Source organism: Thalassophryne amazonica, chromosome 22 (genome assembly GCF_902500255.1).
Source record: "Thalassophryne amazonica chromosome 22, fThaAma1.1, whole genome shotgun sequence".
Lineage (NCBI taxonomy): Eukaryota > Metazoa > Chordata > Actinopteri > Batrachoidiformes > Batrachoididae > Thalassophryne > Thalassophryne amazonica.
In genome coordinates this window covers 5,538,062-5,557,763 of record NC_047124.1, presented here as the reverse complement: position 1 = coordinate 5,557,763, position 19,702 = coordinate 5,538,062, and the positions used below count along the sequence as shown (strand labels likewise).

General features: G+C 42.8%; 2 protein-coding genes and 1 pseudogene across 2 annotated transcripts; 1 reads left to right on the top strand and 2 right to left on the bottom strand.

Annotated features, from left to right (window-relative positions):
- Positions 1-83: 83 nt before the first annotated feature.
- On the top strand, positions 84-5,894 carry LOC117504301 (annotated as a pseudogene).
- A 2,478-nt stretch (positions 5,895-8,372) lies between these two features.
- Positions 8,373-10,000, bottom strand: LOC117504300 (exportin-T-like). Its single transcript, XM_034163741.1, has 6 exons — positions 9,940-10,000; positions 9,734-9,849; positions 9,597-9,644; positions 9,359-9,430; positions 9,188-9,244; positions 8,373-9,112 (listed from the first exon to the last, which is right to left on the bottom strand). Exons 2-6 carry the CDS (start codon positions 9,833-9,835, stop codon positions 9,086-9,088), a joined length of 306 nt encoding a protein of 101 aa, XP_034019632.1. The 5' UTR covers positions 9,836-9,849; positions 9,940-10,000; the 3' UTR covers positions 8,373-9,085.
- An 86-nt stretch (positions 10,001-10,086) lies between these two features.
- LOC117504442 (F-box only protein 7-like) lies at positions 10,087-19,255 on the bottom strand. The gene is given in 12 exon segments (XM_034163916.1): positions 10,087-10,242; positions 10,338-10,498; positions 10,500-10,512; positions 11,057-11,149; positions 11,234-11,317; positions 12,250-12,301; positions 12,303-12,364; positions 12,367-12,394; positions 12,782-13,064; positions 13,222-13,437; positions 17,555-17,677; positions 19,148-19,255. Coding segments are annotated over 11 exon segments (1,212 nt in total). The 5' UTR covers position 17,677; positions 19,148-19,255; the 3' UTR covers positions 10,087-10,144.
- Between the last annotated feature and the right edge of the window lie 447 nt (positions 19,256-19,702).

Here is a 19,702-nt window from a genome sequence, read left to right as displayed (position 1 = left end):
CTGTTTGGACATTAGTGTGGCCCTTTTTAACCAGAAACACTCAATGCCATCCCAGGTTTTTGAATAAAATATACGCGGCTGTTAAAGCCACCTATTTTGCAAAGGTTTATATTTAGCTTGATTCGTGACGCAGTTGTGACACGTCATTAACCAAACGCGTTTTCAAGCTGATGCTCGCGGGGTCCCGTAGTTCCGTGTCGGCTGCTGTGAAACAGTCGGTGCAGAAAAGTACAATAATAATAATTATTAAAACATAGTCCATTAACAGCCTGTAAAATGAGTCGAAATTATAATGACGAGCTGCAGTTTCTGGATAAAATCAGCAAAAACTGCTGGAGGATTAAAAAGGGTTTCGTTCCCAACATGCAGGTGAGGCAGTTAGCTTAGCGGCTAGCATACTGTAGCTAGCACATTGTTGGTAATATTTTTAACAGGTTTATTGCTTTTTAAATTCATCCTTTGCTGTTAAAACTTTTCTTTAATGGCGTGACTGACTGATTATTTGTAAGAAATGACAAAACTAGAAGACAATGAAAAGACTAATGATGGATGGCGAATTACATCATTTACGCCTGTTAAAACTCAAGCCACACCCCCAACGTTTATAGAGTTAATGATTTTGTTCATTACTAATATTTTGTTTCTGGTTCTAATAGATTTGAAGTCAATATTTTAAACTACCGTGATATTGTTGTATGTTGCTTCATTTCGTGAATTAGATTCTGAAGAAGGTTGGTGGCAGGACCATCTCAGATTGTTTACTGAAGATACAGACATATGGTGGTTATGCCAGCTTTCCAGTGATAAACTGCAGATGGACATCGACAGACAGAGTGGATGGACTGTAGACTCCAGCCAGTCTACAGTCCGTCCTCAGGTCTCCAGCAAGTACTCGTAGACTGTTAAGGAGTCCACCAGGAGACAGATCTGGGAGTTGCTGATCTCAGACAACCTAAAGCTGTCTGCAAAGGAGCCATAGCAGTATTTAAAGCCATGAATGTCCTCTGAGGCATCAAATATGCCTTCAGTTGTATCACAGGAGAGCATCATCGTGCTGTTTTCCCTCTTCCGTCAGATGTCACTCTGAGTGCTGTTCAGGCCTGGAGTCCCGACATCCTCGCAAAGGAAATATCAGCCTTTGACAAAGCGTGACATACTCATAAACCACTGAGTCTGATGACAAAGCAGATAAAACTGCTGGAAAAGCTTTTAACACATTGATAACTGTGTTACTATTACTTTTGACTGGACCAGTTGTTGTTCTGGCACTTATTGCTGTCACATTTGTATGAATCTGAACTATTCCCAAATGGCACTTGGACCATATTGGAATTGTGCTACTGCACAAAACTCCCAGAAATGCTCAAAGCTGTGTTCTGGAACTGGACGTATTGTTCAAATTTTCAAACATTTAATGGATTTTACAAGAATTATGCCTGAACTTGGACCAATTTTCTAATCCCAACCCTAAACCGTTAAATGAATAAATAGAGGTTTCTGAGAGAAAATTAACTTAGGTTTGTCTTTATTTTTGAAGCTTCAAAAATGTGCAGCAGGTCTGGAGGAAAAAGTGTGCAGAGGAGAAAAAAAGTAGCTGAAAGTGACAGAGCAGAACAGCGTTATAACAGCAGGACAGTTATCTGTTGGGAGGGGCAGAAGGCCTTGAGCCTAGACAGTAAGATGCCTTTGCACAGTAGACAATGTATTTCTTGTGTGATTCATTTTTATGGAGTAAGACGTTCGTATAACAGTTTGAGAGAAATTGTCAGCTGTGGAATTTTGATACACTGTCCTTCTAAAGTAGGACGCTTTGCTTTTGTTTCAGGTTGAAGGAAATTTTTACGTCAATGACTCGCTAGAGAAGTTGATGTTTGAGGAGCTCCGTAACGCCTGTCGTGGAGGAGGTTAGTGGTAACGCACTTGTGAATGTCGCCGTCACAGTGCTGTAAAACTATGAACAAACGTCAAGTTGACCTCTGTACAAACTGAAATTGACCTTTGTCACCATTTTGTGCTGTTTTTACCCCATAAATCCAGAACATTCAGTCATAGATAGTCCAAACTATACTTTTGGAGTCTTTATGATATGACAAATAATGTGGTTAGTTTTCAACATGATTGGAGCATTTTTGCATTTTGACCCCAGCCTAGCCACAACTACCACCCACCATACATTTGTACACTGAATGCTGTTTAAGCACCTTAAGTTGGACCAAAAACCCGCTTGGCTCAGGGACTATTTAGATACTCAGAGAAAACTACATTTTGTTTCCAGTGTTTGATCATCACCGTAACTCACAGATCACGACAGGAGCTGATTTTATTTATTTGTGTTTAGGTGTTGGTGGATTCCTTCCAGCCATGAAACAGATCGGGAATGTTGCCAGCACTGCCTGGAATCGTACATGTGAGTATCAGAATATAGAAAGTCTGCACACCCTCAGTTACCTTAAAAGGAATGGAGAGGTTTTTGTTGTTTTTTTTTTTGGATAGCTGTCATTGTGCAAAGTTAATGTAGCATTTAAGTTAATAGATGCAGGTGAGAACAAACTTTTAACTTCTTTAATGTTATTTAAATCAAACTGTTTTGGAAGTTTCCAGTGTCCCAGCTGAGGTGAAGTTGAAGTTTTTAATTTTCTCTTCGGTTTCAGTTGAAACATTTTCACTCAACTGAGATTTCTGAGCATTCACGCTGTCATGCTTCCACAGAGATCTATCGGACTGCCGGACGTGCACTCCGGTTATGGATTCGCCATTGGAAATATGGCGGCATTTGACATGAACAACCCTGATGCCGTTGTGTCTCCAGGTCTGTGTAATTACATCAGTCTGTACATGTTACATGTTCGGCATCAGATGATTCAGTCCTGATACAGAATTCTTGATGTGATAAATTCACATAAAACATTTAAACAATATTTGAATTGTAATATTAAAATAAACATTTATATCCCCTATTTTCCAGAGTATATGTCACAAATTTTTTCTCCCTTAGTTTGGTAGATCCAAATCAGACATCTATGGCCACAAGATGGCACCACGCGTGAGACAAGCTGACGCTGTATACCAAATGAGGTGCTGTGATTGACACCCTGGAGCAGATAGAGAAGCTCTGATTGCAAAAAAAAGCAAAAATTAGTGATTTATCTTATAGAACAAGGAAATTTAAGGAATGCTTTCCACCTGAAAGATCACACTCTGGAATAAAATAAGAAATAAAAAAAAAAGGAATATAACTTTTATACTACTCTGCACAAGACTTGTTTGAACTGTGTGAGACAACGAGAATAGCAATGGGAAGTTAGCTAGCCTAAGCTAAGGTAGAGCTATTATCTTTTACAAAATAATTTTGTGATATTAACCTCATGTGTGATTGTCTAATGGCCAAAAGAAGCAGTTTACTCATGTTTTGTGCCTGGTACAATTAGCTTGTTGGCTTCTTTGTGTTTTAAATTCATAACACGCTCATTCAATTCATTTTGTTCTTTTAGTGTGAACTGGTAGCACCACGTTTCAAAAATAAACACGACGTGTACTCCGAGGCAGCTTATAGTCAGGAAATACGGAATAAATGTTTAAAACAAAAAAGTGACTAAAACACGTCAAAGGTGCTTTAATTGAGACTTTTGAGTGTATTACTAAACACACAAGATAATAAAACATATCTTTGTTGTTGTCGTGTGGTGCTTGGTGCACCACCTTGTGGGTAAAATGAGAACTGGTTTCTCTGTGAAATGATCTGGATTGATGAGTTGTCCCCCCCCTTCAGGCGGTGTGGGTTTTGACATAAATTGTGGCGTTCGACTGCTGAGGACCAACCTGGATGAGCGAGACGTGCAGCCAGTGAAGGAGCAGCTCGCACAGTCTCTGTTTGACCACATCCCAGTGGGAGTCGGATCCAAGGGAGTCATTCCCATGGGTGCCAAGTATGGACAAATCCGGTGTCTGACTGAGACGGGTCTAAATCAAAGCTGTGCAAGTGTGTTTGACTCGCACCGATTTGTTGACAGGGACCTGGAGGAGGCGCTGGAGATGGGCGTGGACTGGTCCCTGAGGGAGGGCTACGCCTGGGCCGAGGACAAGGAGCACTGTGAAGAGTATGGAAGGATGCTGCAGGCGGACCCCAACAAGGTGTCGTCCAAAGCCAAAAAGAGAGGCCTGCCTCAGGTACCCTGGGAACCAAGTCCACGTACAGATCCCTGAACTCTGAGTTGGGGCTGTTGATAAATTTTATTCATTTATTTTTTTTAAATCAGATTTAATGGTATTGTTCAGAGAAGGACCCCCTTCACCCCTTGAAAATAATAATAAATAAAATAGCCAATCTCACATTTATGTAAAATTTTATTTCAAAATTGCATGTAATTGGAAAAAATATCTACTTTTAGTTTCTTGTTTGTTCCATTTTCATTAAAAGGTAATTGTTAAACCCAAACCTGTACCATCAGTCAGCGGGTGACAGGAAACAGTTCAGCAGACCATGTTGTGTTTGTGCGTCACAGCTCGGACCCTGGGAGCAGGAAACCACTACGCTGAGATCCAGGGGTGGATGAGATCTTTAACGACTATGCCGCCAAGAAAATGGGCATCGACCACAAAGGGCCAGGTGTGTGTGATGATCCATAGCGGCAGCAGAGGGCTGGGCCATCAGGTCGCCACAGGTAGGAGCTCCGCCCACAGTGTCGATCGACAAAGCGATCTGACGTAGATTAGAATTTGTCTCACTGCAGGAGGATATGAAACGCGATGATGATTGTGGTGGGAAACCCATTTTAACCTTCTTCACAGATGCTCTTGTTGCCATGGAGAAGGCGATGAAAAGGGACAAGATCACCGTGAATGACCGCCAGCTGGCCTGCGCTCGCATCACGTCACAGGAAGGCCAGGACTACCTGAAGGGAATGGCTGCTGCCGGGAACTACGCCTGGGTCAACCGCTCCTCTATGACCCTTCCTCTCCAGACAGGTACATCTGCTCCGCCTCCCTCCAGTTCTCATTGGATGAATTAAAGGAGCTTCTCATATTTCGCTAAGTTTTTTTTTTTTTTTTTAATATTTGTTTCAGTTTTAACAAAACTAACTTCCTCAAACAGGCCTTCTCTAAAGTTTTGGCACCACGCCGGATGACCTCGACATGCACGTCATCTATGACGTCTCGCACAACATCGCCAAAAGTGGAGGAGCATATGGTGGACGGGAAGCAGAAGACGCTGCTGGTTCCCGCAAAGGTTCCACCCGAGCCTTCCCCCCCCCACCACCCGCTCATCCTGTCGACTACCAGGTACCAAACCAGGTCCCCGGTCCTTCAGCTGGACCAGACAGGATGACGTTTGAAACCTTTGGCTTTTCTTTCCAATCAGCTCACAGGTCAGCCCGTGCTGATCGGAGGGACGATGGGAACCTGCAGCTACGTATTGACTGGGACAGAACAAGGCATGACGGAAACGTTTGGCACCACCTGCCACGGAGCGGTAAGTCTTCCTCCACCCGTTTCACGGGATTAAAGTGTTTTCAATTAACGTCTTTGTGTGTGTTCAGGGTCGGGCTTTATCGAGAGCAAAGTCCAGGAGGAACCTGGACTTCCAGGATGTTCTGGACAAACTGGCAGACATGGGCATCGCCATCCGAGTGGCTTCACACCAACTGGTCATGGAGGAGGTGAGAAAGTCTTAGATATGAGGACTCGGGAAGTGTTTTCCTTCATGTTTACAGTAGGGCAATAAAATAACGTGGAAACTCATGTTTCTGATTATTTTCAGGCACCTGAATCGTACAAAAATGTGACCGATGTGGTCAACACAGTGTCACGACGCTGGAATCAGCAAGAAGGCGATCAAACTGAGACCGATCGCTGTAATCAAAGGCTGAAGATCCACCAGTCCACATCCGCAGACTCTTCAGGGCCGATAGAGGACGTCGCGATATTGAAAAATAACACTTACACATGAAGACAGTCGCTTTGTTGTTGTTTCAGGGACTTTGAAGGACATAAAAATGATCTGAAAATCTCAGTTGAAATATTTTCAGTTTGTGCCGAATCTGGAATTCCAATAAAGAGAAGCCGGAGCATTTAAAGGGGACTATTGTGTAAATCAATTCTTACCCAATGCTTGAATCCAGCTGTAACCAGAATTTAAAGCAGTTTGAACATCTGTGATGTATGTCACAGAAGCTCATACCTGGATTCCTCCTTGTTCTGAGACACAGGGGTAGGGATCATGGTCCCTCACCGACCAGGGTCTGCTTTACCTCGCAACTAGTTACCCCAAGTGACGAGACTTGTCCAATCAGGTTGGGACAGCGAGACATGAGATTAGAACCACTGACTGAAGCTCCAAATTTTATTAGTATAAGCCTTTAGTATTCTTCAAGATCAAAATTCTAGACATCAGGAATTTCACTGAATACCCACTTTAAAGTTGTTAAATTCACTTGACCAAATCGAATCTTCTCCCGAGCTCCCGGCAATGAAATCAGTGCAATGAAAGCGACTGATTCGAATGTATGCATCACATGCTTTTAGTGTAACATAATCCTGAAAATTAGTTTTACATTTTGCTTTGAAGTAAAGCAAAATAAGACTTAAAATTATACTTTGTGTTCAGAATTTAAGATTAGTTTACACACACTATGGGATTAACATTACCCTTAAAAAAAAAAAAAGCTTGAAGGTTTTTTTTTTTTGTAAAATAACTCGATCGTTAAAAGTTTACATCAAACAATAGCAACTGTAATGGCCTAACAAACTATATTCCCACACCCACATTTTATTTTATGTACGGGGAGAGGAAAGAGTAAGCTAGGCTAATTGTGTTAGCCATCCTGTCCAGAATCAGACAAGCTAACAGACTGACATTAGCTAAATCCTGTTACCTATGCTATAAAGATAAATCAAGTTATTTCAACAGGTTTTCTTTTTAAGTTGATAAATTATAAGTTTATTAAGTAACAAGTTTGCAAGCAGCACGACTTGCTGCCAGATTTCAGCAACAATCCAAAAGAGACAAATCAGGTCTGAACTGTAACGCAAACTGAAAAACGAAGACGCAAGCTGACATGTTAGCATGTTAAGTAATACTGGGAAATCCTCAGACATCACATTTAAGCTACAAAATAAAAAGTTAATTATTGAACATTACTGAGTTGATACATTAGCCGGTTAGCAGGAAAACTGCTATCACAACCCAATCAAAACAAAAACATTTACGTTATGTCATTAACAAGCAGCTTGTTTCAAACATTAATAAACTTAATACTATTATTGTTCCTGCAGGCACTTTGTCATTTGACATACTGGGGGGAAAAAAAATAATTTGAGTCCTTTCTGTAACAAAACATAACAAGAAACCACAAGGGGCGTGGCTTAGTGGTTTGCAAACGAGTCCTCAATTATCTCACATCTTTCAGTAACACAAACACACCTGACAGCAAATTAGCCTGTGGGCGGAGCCAGATACAGTCCTGTGAACCAGGACAAAAAACTGACAATGAAAGAACCATCGCCCCAGAGTTCACTCTTATAACCCGTGAATCATTTCTATGAAGGAGTTTTTAAAACACTATAGGGGTATTTTTTTTTTTAATTCTCAATAATGTAATAGAAAATTCAACAAATTCTGAAGATAACTTTTTGAGACAGTACAAATACACACACAAAGTAAAATAATAATAATGAAAAAGAAGTGTAAAGTCACAAAATTACTAATAGCAATGTAAAATAAATCACTTTTAGAGAAGGGGATCAATAACAACATTTTATGGAAAGCCAAATTTCCTCGTCCTATGTGACATTCACTTTTGTGTTAAAAAATGGCTAAACATACAGGAACTTTATTTACATTGAGCTTAAACTTGTTCACAATTTGTTCCTCAATTTCATTGCCATCTAAAATTAAAAAGCAAAATTGTTTTCAAGTTGTTGTTTTGTGTGTGTGTGTGGGGGGGGAAATCAGGAGATTTTTTTAAGTAAATTTTATGTTGACTTTCTTAATTGCATAACTTTGTCAACTACAGTCACTGTTTCAAGTCTTGTGGGAGGGGCAACTTTAAAAAAAAACAAAAACAAACTTACAGTTAATGATGATAAAGTTAATTTTATAATATTCACATCTTAAAGGGTCACTTCTTCACCACTCACAAAAAACCTTTTTCTGTGATTTTCACCTAAATTTCTGGCAATTTAAAAAAACAAACAAAACATCTGGACTTTTCTAGGTTTGCTGACTTTTTTTTCTGAATCATAACAATATGAAAAAAAAATTCCTCCAGACATTTAAGACAAACTGATTAGACATGAGCGGGAGAATTAACAAAAGAATTGGTGCTGCAGTAACACACTTGTTCATGTGGATTTCAAAGCAAGCTGTAGGGGGCGCCGTTTTACACCACTTTAACAGTCGCAATAAATCTATAGAGAAAATTACAGTCAAAGTAAAAGTTTCCAACGGTCCATTTCCTCAACATGATAAAAGAAGTGAGGTTAGGAGGAAAAAAATTACTTCATATAACTACACAGTTCAGGATTTTTGTTTTCCTGGCAGCAAAATAAACTAAAACCTCTCGTCTTGTATCTTTTGAAATGTGTTTCCTAAAGTAAAGGTCGGACTACTAAAGCTACGATTTCACAAAAGTCCTAAGTGACAGGCATCAGAAGTGCCGAACAGGCCGCGTTTTCACCGCAATCACGCCAAAGCTAACAAACCGTTTTTCCACCAAACTGAGTGAAAAGGTCAGAATTCAACCCGGGACAGTCCAGGCATGATCCGGGACATTTGGAAGCTTGTGAGGGGGGTCTTTCGGGCCGTGGTGGAGGTGCGCGCTCTAATCAGTGACAAACTGAAGCTGCAGTCCGTTCTCCTGTATCCACGTTTATAAGCGAATAATTGTAGGGCGTCGACCCCACGTGGCCAGCAATCGAGTGTCTTGGTGTCTCGGTCCGAGTCCACAGGGACAGCTCCGTGCTGCTCTGCCCGCCGTCTTGAGCGCTGCAGAATGTCTGGGCTTTGTGACACGTTGACTTTTGAAGTGCAGAAGCAGCTCCTACGCTAAAGTTCCTCTGAGGGGGTTTAAGTGTGAACGTCTCTGCGCTACAGCCTGGCTTGATGAAAAAATGCCTGCAAAGACAAAGGACAAATTTTAACGTCTAGTCTTCGTGCTTGAGTGTTTTTTTTGTTCAATCCGAGCTGTACCTTCATGTAGGTTTTCAGGACTTTGACGTCCGGCTGCTGAAGTACTTGACACAGTTCCTGCAAGACCAGAGTGACAACGTAAAAAACGTCTCTGCAGCCTGTGCGGCTTCTCACTAAGCAACAGAATCAGCTGATGAGAGGAGTCGGTGCGGTGGCGGGTTTAAATCTCACCTGTGTGATTTCTGGTGACACCTGAAGCGACGGCAGGTACTCGTGCTGCAGGAACTGAATGAACTCTGGACCCTGACAGACACAAACGTTCGTTCAGTGACGTCATTAAAGGTGCTACTTTGGAGGAAAAGTCTGGCGGTTCAAACCCTAAACTATTCTTTCTGTAAAGTTACACGTTCAAACTCTCTCGCTATTGTGCTAACAAGCTAATTTAGAGGCCAGACATGAGGCGTTTTACCCTTTTGAGATGAATCATTTTCAGCGTTAGGGAACACTCCAACAGCGTCTGAAAAAAAAAACGATTAGAGCTGCAGGCGGCGAATCAATGAGGGGTAAAGTGTGCTCGGAAAAAAACGACAAAACAAAAAAACTCACCAGCACCGTCTGAGCGTCTGTGAGGTCAAAGGTTGGTTTGAGCGGAGCCAGGAAGCAGGCCGGGACGATGTGTTTGTAGATGAAGTCTGGGAATCCCACCATGCCTTCTTTGCCTCCTGTGGGATCAGAACACACACTGAGCGATGCGGAGCTTTTTTGTTGTGTCTTAATCGTGGCTCTAAAGCGCCAGCAGACGGTTTCCTCACCCCACAGCTCCACCAGTTTAGACAGAATGATGAAACAGATTTTCTGAGCGATGGGGTCGGGGAAGTCTACAGTAGTCTAAAATTTCAGCGTCCACAACCTGACCGTGAGTAAAGCCAAATTGAGAGTTGTGCGAGTTAACGGGGCTCACCTGTAAATTGTAATTCTGCCCCCTGGTGGTGCTGCTGTAAACAGACTTTACTGAAGTCAACTTCCTATATTTTTGTTTTTGTGTGGAAAAAGTTCAAGTTGTGCGTTTCTCACCTCTTTCCAGTTGGTGTCTCTGGAACTGCTGAGATCTGGATCTGAACCACAGAACAAGGTTAGGGTTAGAGCGATGCTAACTAAGCGTGCACGTTAGCATGCGTGCCTCCAGTCCCACCTATAAGTGGTGTGTTACCTGGGAAGTCTCGGCGGTACAGGTGTCTCCACAGCACGTCGTCATCGGTGGCGCTGCGGAGGTGTCGGCTGACGGAGGACAGCCTCACCAAGGACACGACGTCCAGCAGCCGCAGAATCCGCAGGAGAAGCTCCGGAGGCAGAGCAGCCAGACCAAAGACCAGGGAGAGCCATGGCTAGGAGGGAAATGCAAGAAACCCACAAATATTTTGACACTGACTGACTTTTATTTATGCGGGCACAATTCATCGCGATCCTGGGTGAACTTGTACTCAACACCGCCCCTGGTCTTTCTCAGCAGCCAAGTCAGTCAAGTCCCAATCAGGACGGACTCTGCCTAACATCCAAGGTCTGGCAGGATCAGGTGAACACAAAGTGGATTGGCTGCTCACACACAACTCCGGATATCTTGTGGCAGTTCTTTCCATGTTTGATGCTACATCAAGATATGCCGTTAACCCAAGCAGACAGAAGTCCGCCTGAGATCTCGATAATTTTGAACATGTTCAAAGCTGGTAGTTTGATAACTGACGTGAGCCGTGCGAAGACCGTACTCTGCAAAACTCAACACCAAATTTCTATTAACCATTTTAACTGCCAATTTTTGTCATTGAGGCAGATCAAGAACACCCTACAAGAGGGAGTTGCATTAATTAATCTTACTTCTACAATGTTCCAGAGATGTTAACTACTACTTAAGGTGGTCGTGAGTGTATTTACCGTCTCTGGCTGCAAATATCAGCGGGGCTAGCTTGTCTTTGAAGACTCTAGACAGCTTGCTGAGATCTTTGAAAGCTGTAGCTGCACTTCCTCCTGCAGAAATGACAGCGACATGGCAGAGGTCATCGCTACAGCTCTGGTGACGCAGTTTTCATGTCACACTGACCGTTTGCTCACCTGGCCAGTCTTGAGTCACATAGCTGGATGCGTTCAGGCAGAGTTTGGGGATCCGGCCCACTGATTCATTCACCTTCAGGGTGGCTGAAACCAGGAAGTTGAGCCAGGGTGGTTATTACGGTAGACCAGTAACACCAGTTCTGTTACAGCAAACCAGAATTTACCATAAACTGGAACAAAAGCAGAGAGTCCCGAAGAATAGGGATTTTTGGGGGCCGATACCGATATTCAGAAATAAAATATTTACAATACCGCTATACGTACAGTACATCAAAAATGGCAGCAATTCTGAACATTTTGTTATCAAACCCCTATGACAAAGAAACATACTGAGGCGTTGATTTTTACAGTTTAAACAAGAACTTTATTATAAATAACTATAAATATAACCAACAACCATCAACGTACATCACTCCGCCATCCCTCGGATTGGCAGTCGCCATGTTGCATTGCTCAGCATTTGCATAAAGTACACTTCTCATCTATTTCGGCTCCGCCTAGTTGATGTCATGATAATCAACTGTTGCTGTAAAACACCCACTCTGATTGAAAATGAATGGCAGCTGGTCGCTTTGCCACTGACTCTTGTAGTGAATGTGACCAAGGATTGATGGTGGGGGGCATCCATGCTTCACAACATTGTAAAACGATGCTGCTGCCCCCTACTGGACAAACTACATAACGACACAATTTCCAACAGCTAAAGTGTTTGTTTTTTTTTGTTGTTGTTTTGTTTTGTTTGTTTGTTTTTTTGTTTTGTTTTGTTTTGTTTTTTGCATTATTTAATTCAGTAAAAACAGAACCTTTATTTTTGGCAAAAATAACACCAACATCGATGTGTTCATGGAAGGCTCACATCGGCTGATATTACTGGCCAACTGCTATATCAGTTGGCCAATAATGATTTAGCTGCACTAGCATCAGCTTTGCTCTTAGGATTCAGCTAGAATGTTAACGCGTTAGCTAACAGAGGCTCTGAGTCAGAGGTTTCCTTGTGAAGGAGTGTTTGTGCTGACCATTGATGACGAGGATGGGTCCCATGGTTATGGCCCGCAGCACCGCCAGGCCTGCTGTCGCACAGAGGATGCGTATACTCCAGTTTGTACATCCCGCCTGCTGCTCGCCAACCAGCGGCATCTCGCCGGGCTTCAGCTCACACGCCTGAACACAAACCCAGAACAAAACTCTGTCAAACACAGCCCAACCTTTTTACAGCTCAGTGTCACCGTTATTGACCTTACGCTAGTCGATGTTGTTTATAAGACAGAATATCCAACAATAATTTCAAGGAAAACATATCATAAGAATCACTGGAACTCCTGAAGGTGGAAACTTCAGTCAATCTGATGGTCCATTAGACTTGGACAGCTTTAAATTAATGTGTACATTTTAGCCTAATGGTGGCGCTAAAGGAAAGATCACAACACATCCTGATTTACCACCATGAGCACTAAATTGTGTAACTATTCAGTTTGTACATTTTAATTTTTTTTTTTTTTTTTTTTGCAAAGTCTTCCCCAAAGTCTGGTTTTATGTCTGAAGCCTCGCCTGAGGGATGAAGCCTGTTTCCAGCATCAGGAGGTTGGTAGTGACCACAAGGGCGTCGGTGGGGCTCGTGATTAGAGTTCCCCGGTAAAGGAGCTCCAAGGAGTGTGGCGCCTGACCTTCCACCGCCTCACTGCACAGCATGGGCTCCCAGCTGGGGAACGACGGTCCAGGATTCTCTTCTGTGCCATCACTCTCCACCAGGTTCCAGTCTGCCGAGCTACTCGTAGGTTGCTTAGGAGATTTTAAGGGGTTGAGATCATTATCATTAGACGTGACATCACACATTTAAACCAACATACGTGTCAGACTAAAGCTTCAACATACACTCGCTCCAAAACCTGAAACATTTTATGTTTAATACACGTTCTCAAACCAGCGGTCCATACGAGAACAAACCATCAGGTGCAGCACAACAAATCCAATGCAGAAGACGAACTCACGTCCTGTGAAGACATGGCAGAGTTCTGATGGTTCGGTCCTGGCTGAACGCGCTGCTGCAGGAGTTCTGCTGGGATGATGAGGGCGCGGCGGTGACGGGTTCCAGCAGGATCACAGAGATCAGATCTCCTCTAACGATGCTGCAGGAGGACAAAGTCTGTCCGGTGTCCAACAGCAGCTCCGACCCATTCAGGGACAGACGGAACTTTGTGTCTACACTGAAAAAAGAAACACAAACCCACCCTGAGACCTTTCAGATGGACAAACAAATACATAAACAAAAACCTTCTATCTTTTTGATGGTTTTACTAGAAGAAAAAAAAAATCATAAATCTGGTTTTCCTTTGGTTTTATTGTTTAATCTGATGATGATTTTTAATTAGCAGTGGTCTTCCCACAGGATTTAATTTCCTTAGCAACACCCTTAGCAACACCAGCTTCCAGCTCCAAACATGAACTCTCGTAAACGCAAAAAACTCAGCAAAAATTTAACCGACATCAACAGACATGAGTAACACACACCCTGACCTCAACCTGACCCGGTTTCTCACTTATGTTCAGACTTGTGTTGATGGATCCATCCCCAGCTATGTATGAAGACATGAATAAGTGTGTGCAATTCAACACTTTTTTTTTTTTTTTTTTTTTTACTTTTTTGGTGGTAATTTTCTTTTTATTCAAAGAAAAAAAAACCCTGAACAAGTGAACAAACGGACAGAGGCGGAGCTCCACATCAACAAAGAGCAGGAATGGGGCTGCCGCAAATTCAAACAAAATCTGCCCTTGTCGGCTTCATGTACTCGGTCCACTTGGGCCATATCAAAAAAAAAAAAAAAAAAAAAAAAAATCTGTCCTCCTGCACATTCAAAGATAAAAACGATTATCACACGGTGTATTTGATCCAATTGAGGTCACATCTTCTGCTGAGATCAGTACATCTCCTTTCTTCTCCCGACTCTTCTTTATATATTCTGTCCTCTCGCCTTTACACACTCATCACTCATCTTCAACCACATATCCTGAATCGGGTCGCAGGGGCAATAAGGCAGCTCCAATAAGGGACCCCAAACTTCCCTTTCTTGGGCCACATTAACCACCTCTGACTGGGGGATCCTGAGGCGTTCCCAGACCAGTGTGGAGACATAGACTACGTTTACATGCAGCCAATAACCCTTTCATAACCGGAATATTAGCAATAACCCGGTTGCGCACGGCCATGTAAACACCTGCAAAAAAACGAAAATGCTCATATTCCAGTTTTTAAAAACCTGAATATGACCCCTGGGTTACTCCTTTTCTAACCCGAATATCAGGTTATATAAACGCGCATTGGAATATCCCCATAGAAAGGAACATTATTTGTGTTCTGTGCACGTCCTATCCACAAGGAATCTTGGTCTTTTGAGTACGGCAACTACTTGTATGCGGCGCGCGCAACTCACCGGACACCACAGAAGCAGAGGTATGGGGAAATCCAGATGCGGCCAGCACAGCACCACACTTCTGGAGCGAGGAGGAAACCGAATACTTCATTGCTACTGTTATAGTTTTTGTCTTTGGATACAGGAAGAAGAAACGGAAATGACGCATATTTGGGTCATGACGTTCTCTGTGCGTCTGGACGTTGTCCATGCTTCGCTGTTTAGATGGGGATATTCCAAATGATACCAGTGACCATGTATACAGGAGTAACTCTGTCTGCTTAAGCATGTAAACGGTTATTCCTAATGATTCAGAAACCGGAATATTGACCTTAATCCGAATATTAACGGCGTGTAAACATAGTCATAATCTCTCCACCTAGTCCTAGGTCTTCCCCGGGGTCTCCTCCAGGTGGACATGCCTGGAACCAACCCACGGGGCATCCTTACCAGATGCCTGAACCACCTCAGCCGGCTCCTTTCCATGCAAAGGAGCAGCGGTGTTGTGTGGGCCGCTGAAGAGGAGGTACTGCTGGCCCACCACCACCAGAGGGCGCCCTGCCTGGAGTGCGGGCTCCAAGCACCAGAGGGTGCCGCTGCCTCACAGGAGCAGCCAAGGTGACAGCTGTCACCCATCACCTGAGACAGCTGACAGCAATCATCAGTGGGGTATATCAGCAGGACGGCATCTCCACCTCATTGCCGAGATATCGTTTCTACCTGAGAGGTAACGTATCAAAGCTGACGGAGTGTATCCTTTTGGATTTGTGCTTAGTTTGTGGATTACTGTTCCAACGAGAGGTGGAGGTAACTTCCCTGCTGTTCGGAGTCCTGGGTGCAAACGCGCCCCCATCTAACTGTTCTTTGTTCCTCGCCAGCAGTACCAGGTCCGACACGCGGAGGCAGTGGCCACCTGGGAGTTCGGGACTTGGCGGCTCCAGTATTCCCGGGGTCCTGTGGCGGAGGAAGCCGTGTGGTTCCGGTCTTACCTTGGAGAGGCGTCTCCTATCTTCGAGCCTGCCCACACGACACTTTTGTGAATTGACTGTTGTCCATTTCCGTGATTGGTTGTATTTGTTGTGCACATTCACAACAGTAAAGCGTTGTTATTTGACTTACTCCATTGTCCGTCATTTGCGCCCCCTGTTGTGGGTCCGTGTTCCTACACTTTCACAACAAGCGGCTCTACTCCAAGCTCCTCATGAATGATTGACCTTCTCACCCTATCTCTAAGGGAGACACCAGCCACCCTCCTGAGGAAGCCCATTTCATCTGCTTGTACCTGTGATCTACTTCTTTGGGTCATGACCCAACCCTCATGACCATAGCTAAGAGTAGGAACGAAGATTGACCAGTAGATCGAGAGCTTCGCCTTTTGGCTCAGCGCCCTTTTCGTCACAACAGTATGGTAGAGCGAATGCAACACCGCCCCTGCTGTGATGGTTCTCCCGCCAAACTTACGCTCCATCGTCCCCTCACTCATGAACAAGACCCCGACGTACTTCACACTTTAGATCATTGAATACCCTTTGAACAAGCTGGAAATGATTTTGTTACATGTTTTGAGTTTAGATGGTGATAAAGATGCTTTCAGGATTCCCAGTTCATCCCTTGCCTTGCCTTACAATATAAAGCGCCTTGGGGCAACTGTTTGTTGTGATTTGGCGCTATATAAAAAAAAAGTTGATTGATTGATTGATCCCTTCCTGGAGTCTCTTTAAGGTTTGATCAAATCAATGCCTGACCTGCAAATATCTGTAAAAATCCTCCTGCGCCAGCCTGCGCTTCCTCTGGGGGGGTGTCGAAACCCTGGAATGTCCCTTTGTGATCCATTTCTTAAACCTCCCATCAGTTCTATCTGTTACAAATTCAGAGTCACGAGCACACCAACTCAACATTTGGATGAGTCTCCCACTCTACAATCCTCCCAGGATTTCAACATAACATCCAAGATGGGCTCATCTGAGACCCTCACTTCACTGTCTGATATTCAAGCAATTGGTGTTCCTTTCTGATTCCTATTTCTTTCCATCGTGATGTATGTTTGAAAGCACACTGCAGACTAGCAGTCTCAGTTGAGCCACATAGTAATATTCCTATAAACAGGTGATTCCCAGTGCTGTTCTTTCTTTTCCCAACTTCAGACTTTTACATTTAATTCTGGGATTTTTCCCTTGCCATATGAATCTCAAAATTTACCTGCTGCATTCTACAAACTGAATAAGTGGCATCTTGACTGGAAGAAGTAAAGTGATCTTGGGAGAACATTTATTCCGACTGACTGTATCCTCGAGCTGATGCCCTAAAAGCGAATACATTCCATCTTTGGATATCTGACTTTATACTTGAATTTAGAGGTTCCATCAATGGCATCTAACAGCTCTTTTGGTTGCTTGGGGGAGGTCACATGACTGTGACATCATGGTTAACCTGGTATATTGTGACTGAACTCCTCCCCCTTTTCAACAGCAGATCCATCCTGAATGAGCTCACACTGAACTCGAACAGCGGAATCTTTCATCAAGGTCCCTGCCCTCTGACCTTATGTGAGAGGGTTGTAAGGTCAACTTATATCCCAAATATCTCAGATCTGTGATGATCTGGTGCCAAGTTATCGCAACGAGAAACAGCAAAAAAACAAACAAAACAAAACAAAAAAATAAACCAAACGGGTCTCCTGTCATTTTCCATGACTAGCCTTTTTTTTTCCCATTCATTATTATCATTTAATCATTAACATGTTTGTTATGTGTCATTTTGAATATGTGACCATCCATTCAGACTGAATAAAGAAAAATCTTCAAATATCTCAAACCTGACTTAGCAAATACAACTGAAGCCTGGTTCTGGGTGCAGACTTGGTACAGAAATCATGGATCAGGATCAAGACTGTGTACTGAGACCTGGGTCTGACCTGAGACCATGTGTGGGGAGGACAGAGTTCCTGATCTGGTCTGTGAGCTCTTGGATGGTCGGGTCTTCACCCTGTAGGTCCACCCTGCTGGTCTGCTTGTTGATCCGTATCCGAAGCTTCATGCTGTCAATAACATACATTAGAGATTAAATGAGTCAAGATTCAAAAGTTTAACCAGTTTCAAAACATTTGAAACAACCAGTGATTCAAAATTTTTTGAAACAATTTGAAACTTGCCCCGTGTGGACCATGAGCTGAGTGTGTTGATAGTTTATGTTGAAGCTCTAAAATGAAACAGGCTTACTGAAGCAAATGTATCACCACATGGTTCATTCTTCAAACCCTCATTTAAAGGGTTCATATGGTGCAAATTAAGCTTTTATCCCTTTACTGTTAAATATAATTAGAGTTTAATTTTAAACCTCCTCAAAGTCCCAGAATTCTGTGTGCTTGAGGAAATTATTTTGTAACAAAGAAAAGTTCAGCCTGAAACAGCTCCAATTAGACTTCTGTGACATATGTAACAGATCACCATAACTGGACTTGTGTCTGGTCAAACCACACCCACTGAACCAAGTTACACAGACACTAAACTGACCTGCAGTGAGACACACCCACTGATGTAATCTATTCTGAGACACACCCCACTGATGTAATCTACTCTGAGACACGCCCACTGATGTAATCTACTCTGAGACACGCCCACTGATGTAATCTATTCTGAGACACACCCACTGATGTAATCTATTCTGAGACACACCCACTGATGTGATCTATTCTGAGACACACCCACTGATGTAATCTATTCTGAGACACACCCACTGATGTGATCTATTCTGAGACACGCCCACTGATGTAATCTATTCTGAGACACGCCCACTGATGTAATCTATTCTGAGCCATGCCCACTGATGTAATCTATTCTGAGACACACCCACTGATGTAATCTATTCTGAGACACACCCACTGATGTGATCTATTCTGAGACACGCCCACTGATGTAATCTACTCTGAGACACGCCCACTGATGTGATCTATTCTGAGACACGCCCACTGATGTGATCTGCTCAGAGGCACACCCACTGAGGTGATCTGCTCAGAGACACACCCACTGAGGTGATCTGCTCAGAGACACGCCCACATGGTCGGAGGGAGAAAGATGGAGCAGTGGAGGGCGGGGCAAGCAGCAGCTCTTTTAAATTTAAAGCGACAGGAACAGAATCAGATTGTTTCTTGGAGACCTGAATATGACGCATCACGTCATCATAAACGTTACTACTGTATTTGTTTTTAGGACAGCTGGTGAACTTTGGTGAACTTTCAGTTGGTGACAAAAGTGCATCACGTGACCCTGTAAAACTTGAGCACAAAACTGTCTCGTTTTGTACATTGAGTCGAGAACACAAAGACAATCAAACGAAAGTGAAGCGGAACAGATGAAAACAAAAACTAACGTTTCGTTTTCGTTTCTACATTTGAACTGTTTGCTAACGTTCTGAAGCTTGGAGCTCATTTTCACTGTTAGTCGGTTTACTTAACAATATTAAAGTAATAACTGATAAAAACTGACATAACAAGTGTATATGAACTTACAGGACGACGTCAGGGCGATTTATTTTTTCCCGATACGAGTCACTGAGTAAAAACCACTAAACTGATACACAACCCCGGACATCTAAACACGACTACCGGCTAAAGTTTTCAAACTAAAACTCCACTTCATTGTCTTTCTTTAAAAAAAAAAACCGCGCGTGAAAATAGAAAACAAATGTCATTTTATTTTTAAAAATAGTATGAAAATGCCATGAAGGCTTCTTGAAAAGGTTTTTTTAAAATCATTATATGGTAGCCAGTTTGGGCAATAATAATAATAATAATTAGTACATATTATAATTCTATCATAATTTTTCATATTCTAATGTTTATGGTGAAACAGAAGAAGCCGTGTTCATATCTCAAAATATCGAGATGCAAGTTAGAATAAATATCATGCTTTTATTTTGGTGTATAGCGGCTTTGTTTGGGTGTCTTCCTAGTGTCGGTGGCAAACTTCACAAAACGGTGTGTCAATTCAAATACGGCAAGGCAGAAGTTTCTGTTTGGACATTAGTGTGGCCCTTTTTAACCAGAAACACTCAATGCCATCCC

What these genes read in the sequence shown, in the direction of transcription:
- LOC117504300 (XM_034163741.1), bottom strand. Translation starts at nt 9,835, where the DNA reads ATGGTGGGATTCCCAGACTTCATCTACAAACACATCGTCCCGGCCTGC. An exon ending in CAGACGCTCAGACGGTGCTG is followed by an intron (nt 9,645 to 9,733) that starts GTGAGTTTTTTT and finishes TTTTTTTTTCAG; the next exon opens with ACGCTGTTGGAGTGTTCCCT. An exon ending in TCCTGAAAACCTACATGAAG is followed by an intron (nt 9,113 to 9,187) that starts GTACAGCTCGGA and finishes TTGTCTTTGCAG; the next exon opens with GCATTTTTTCATCAAGCCAG.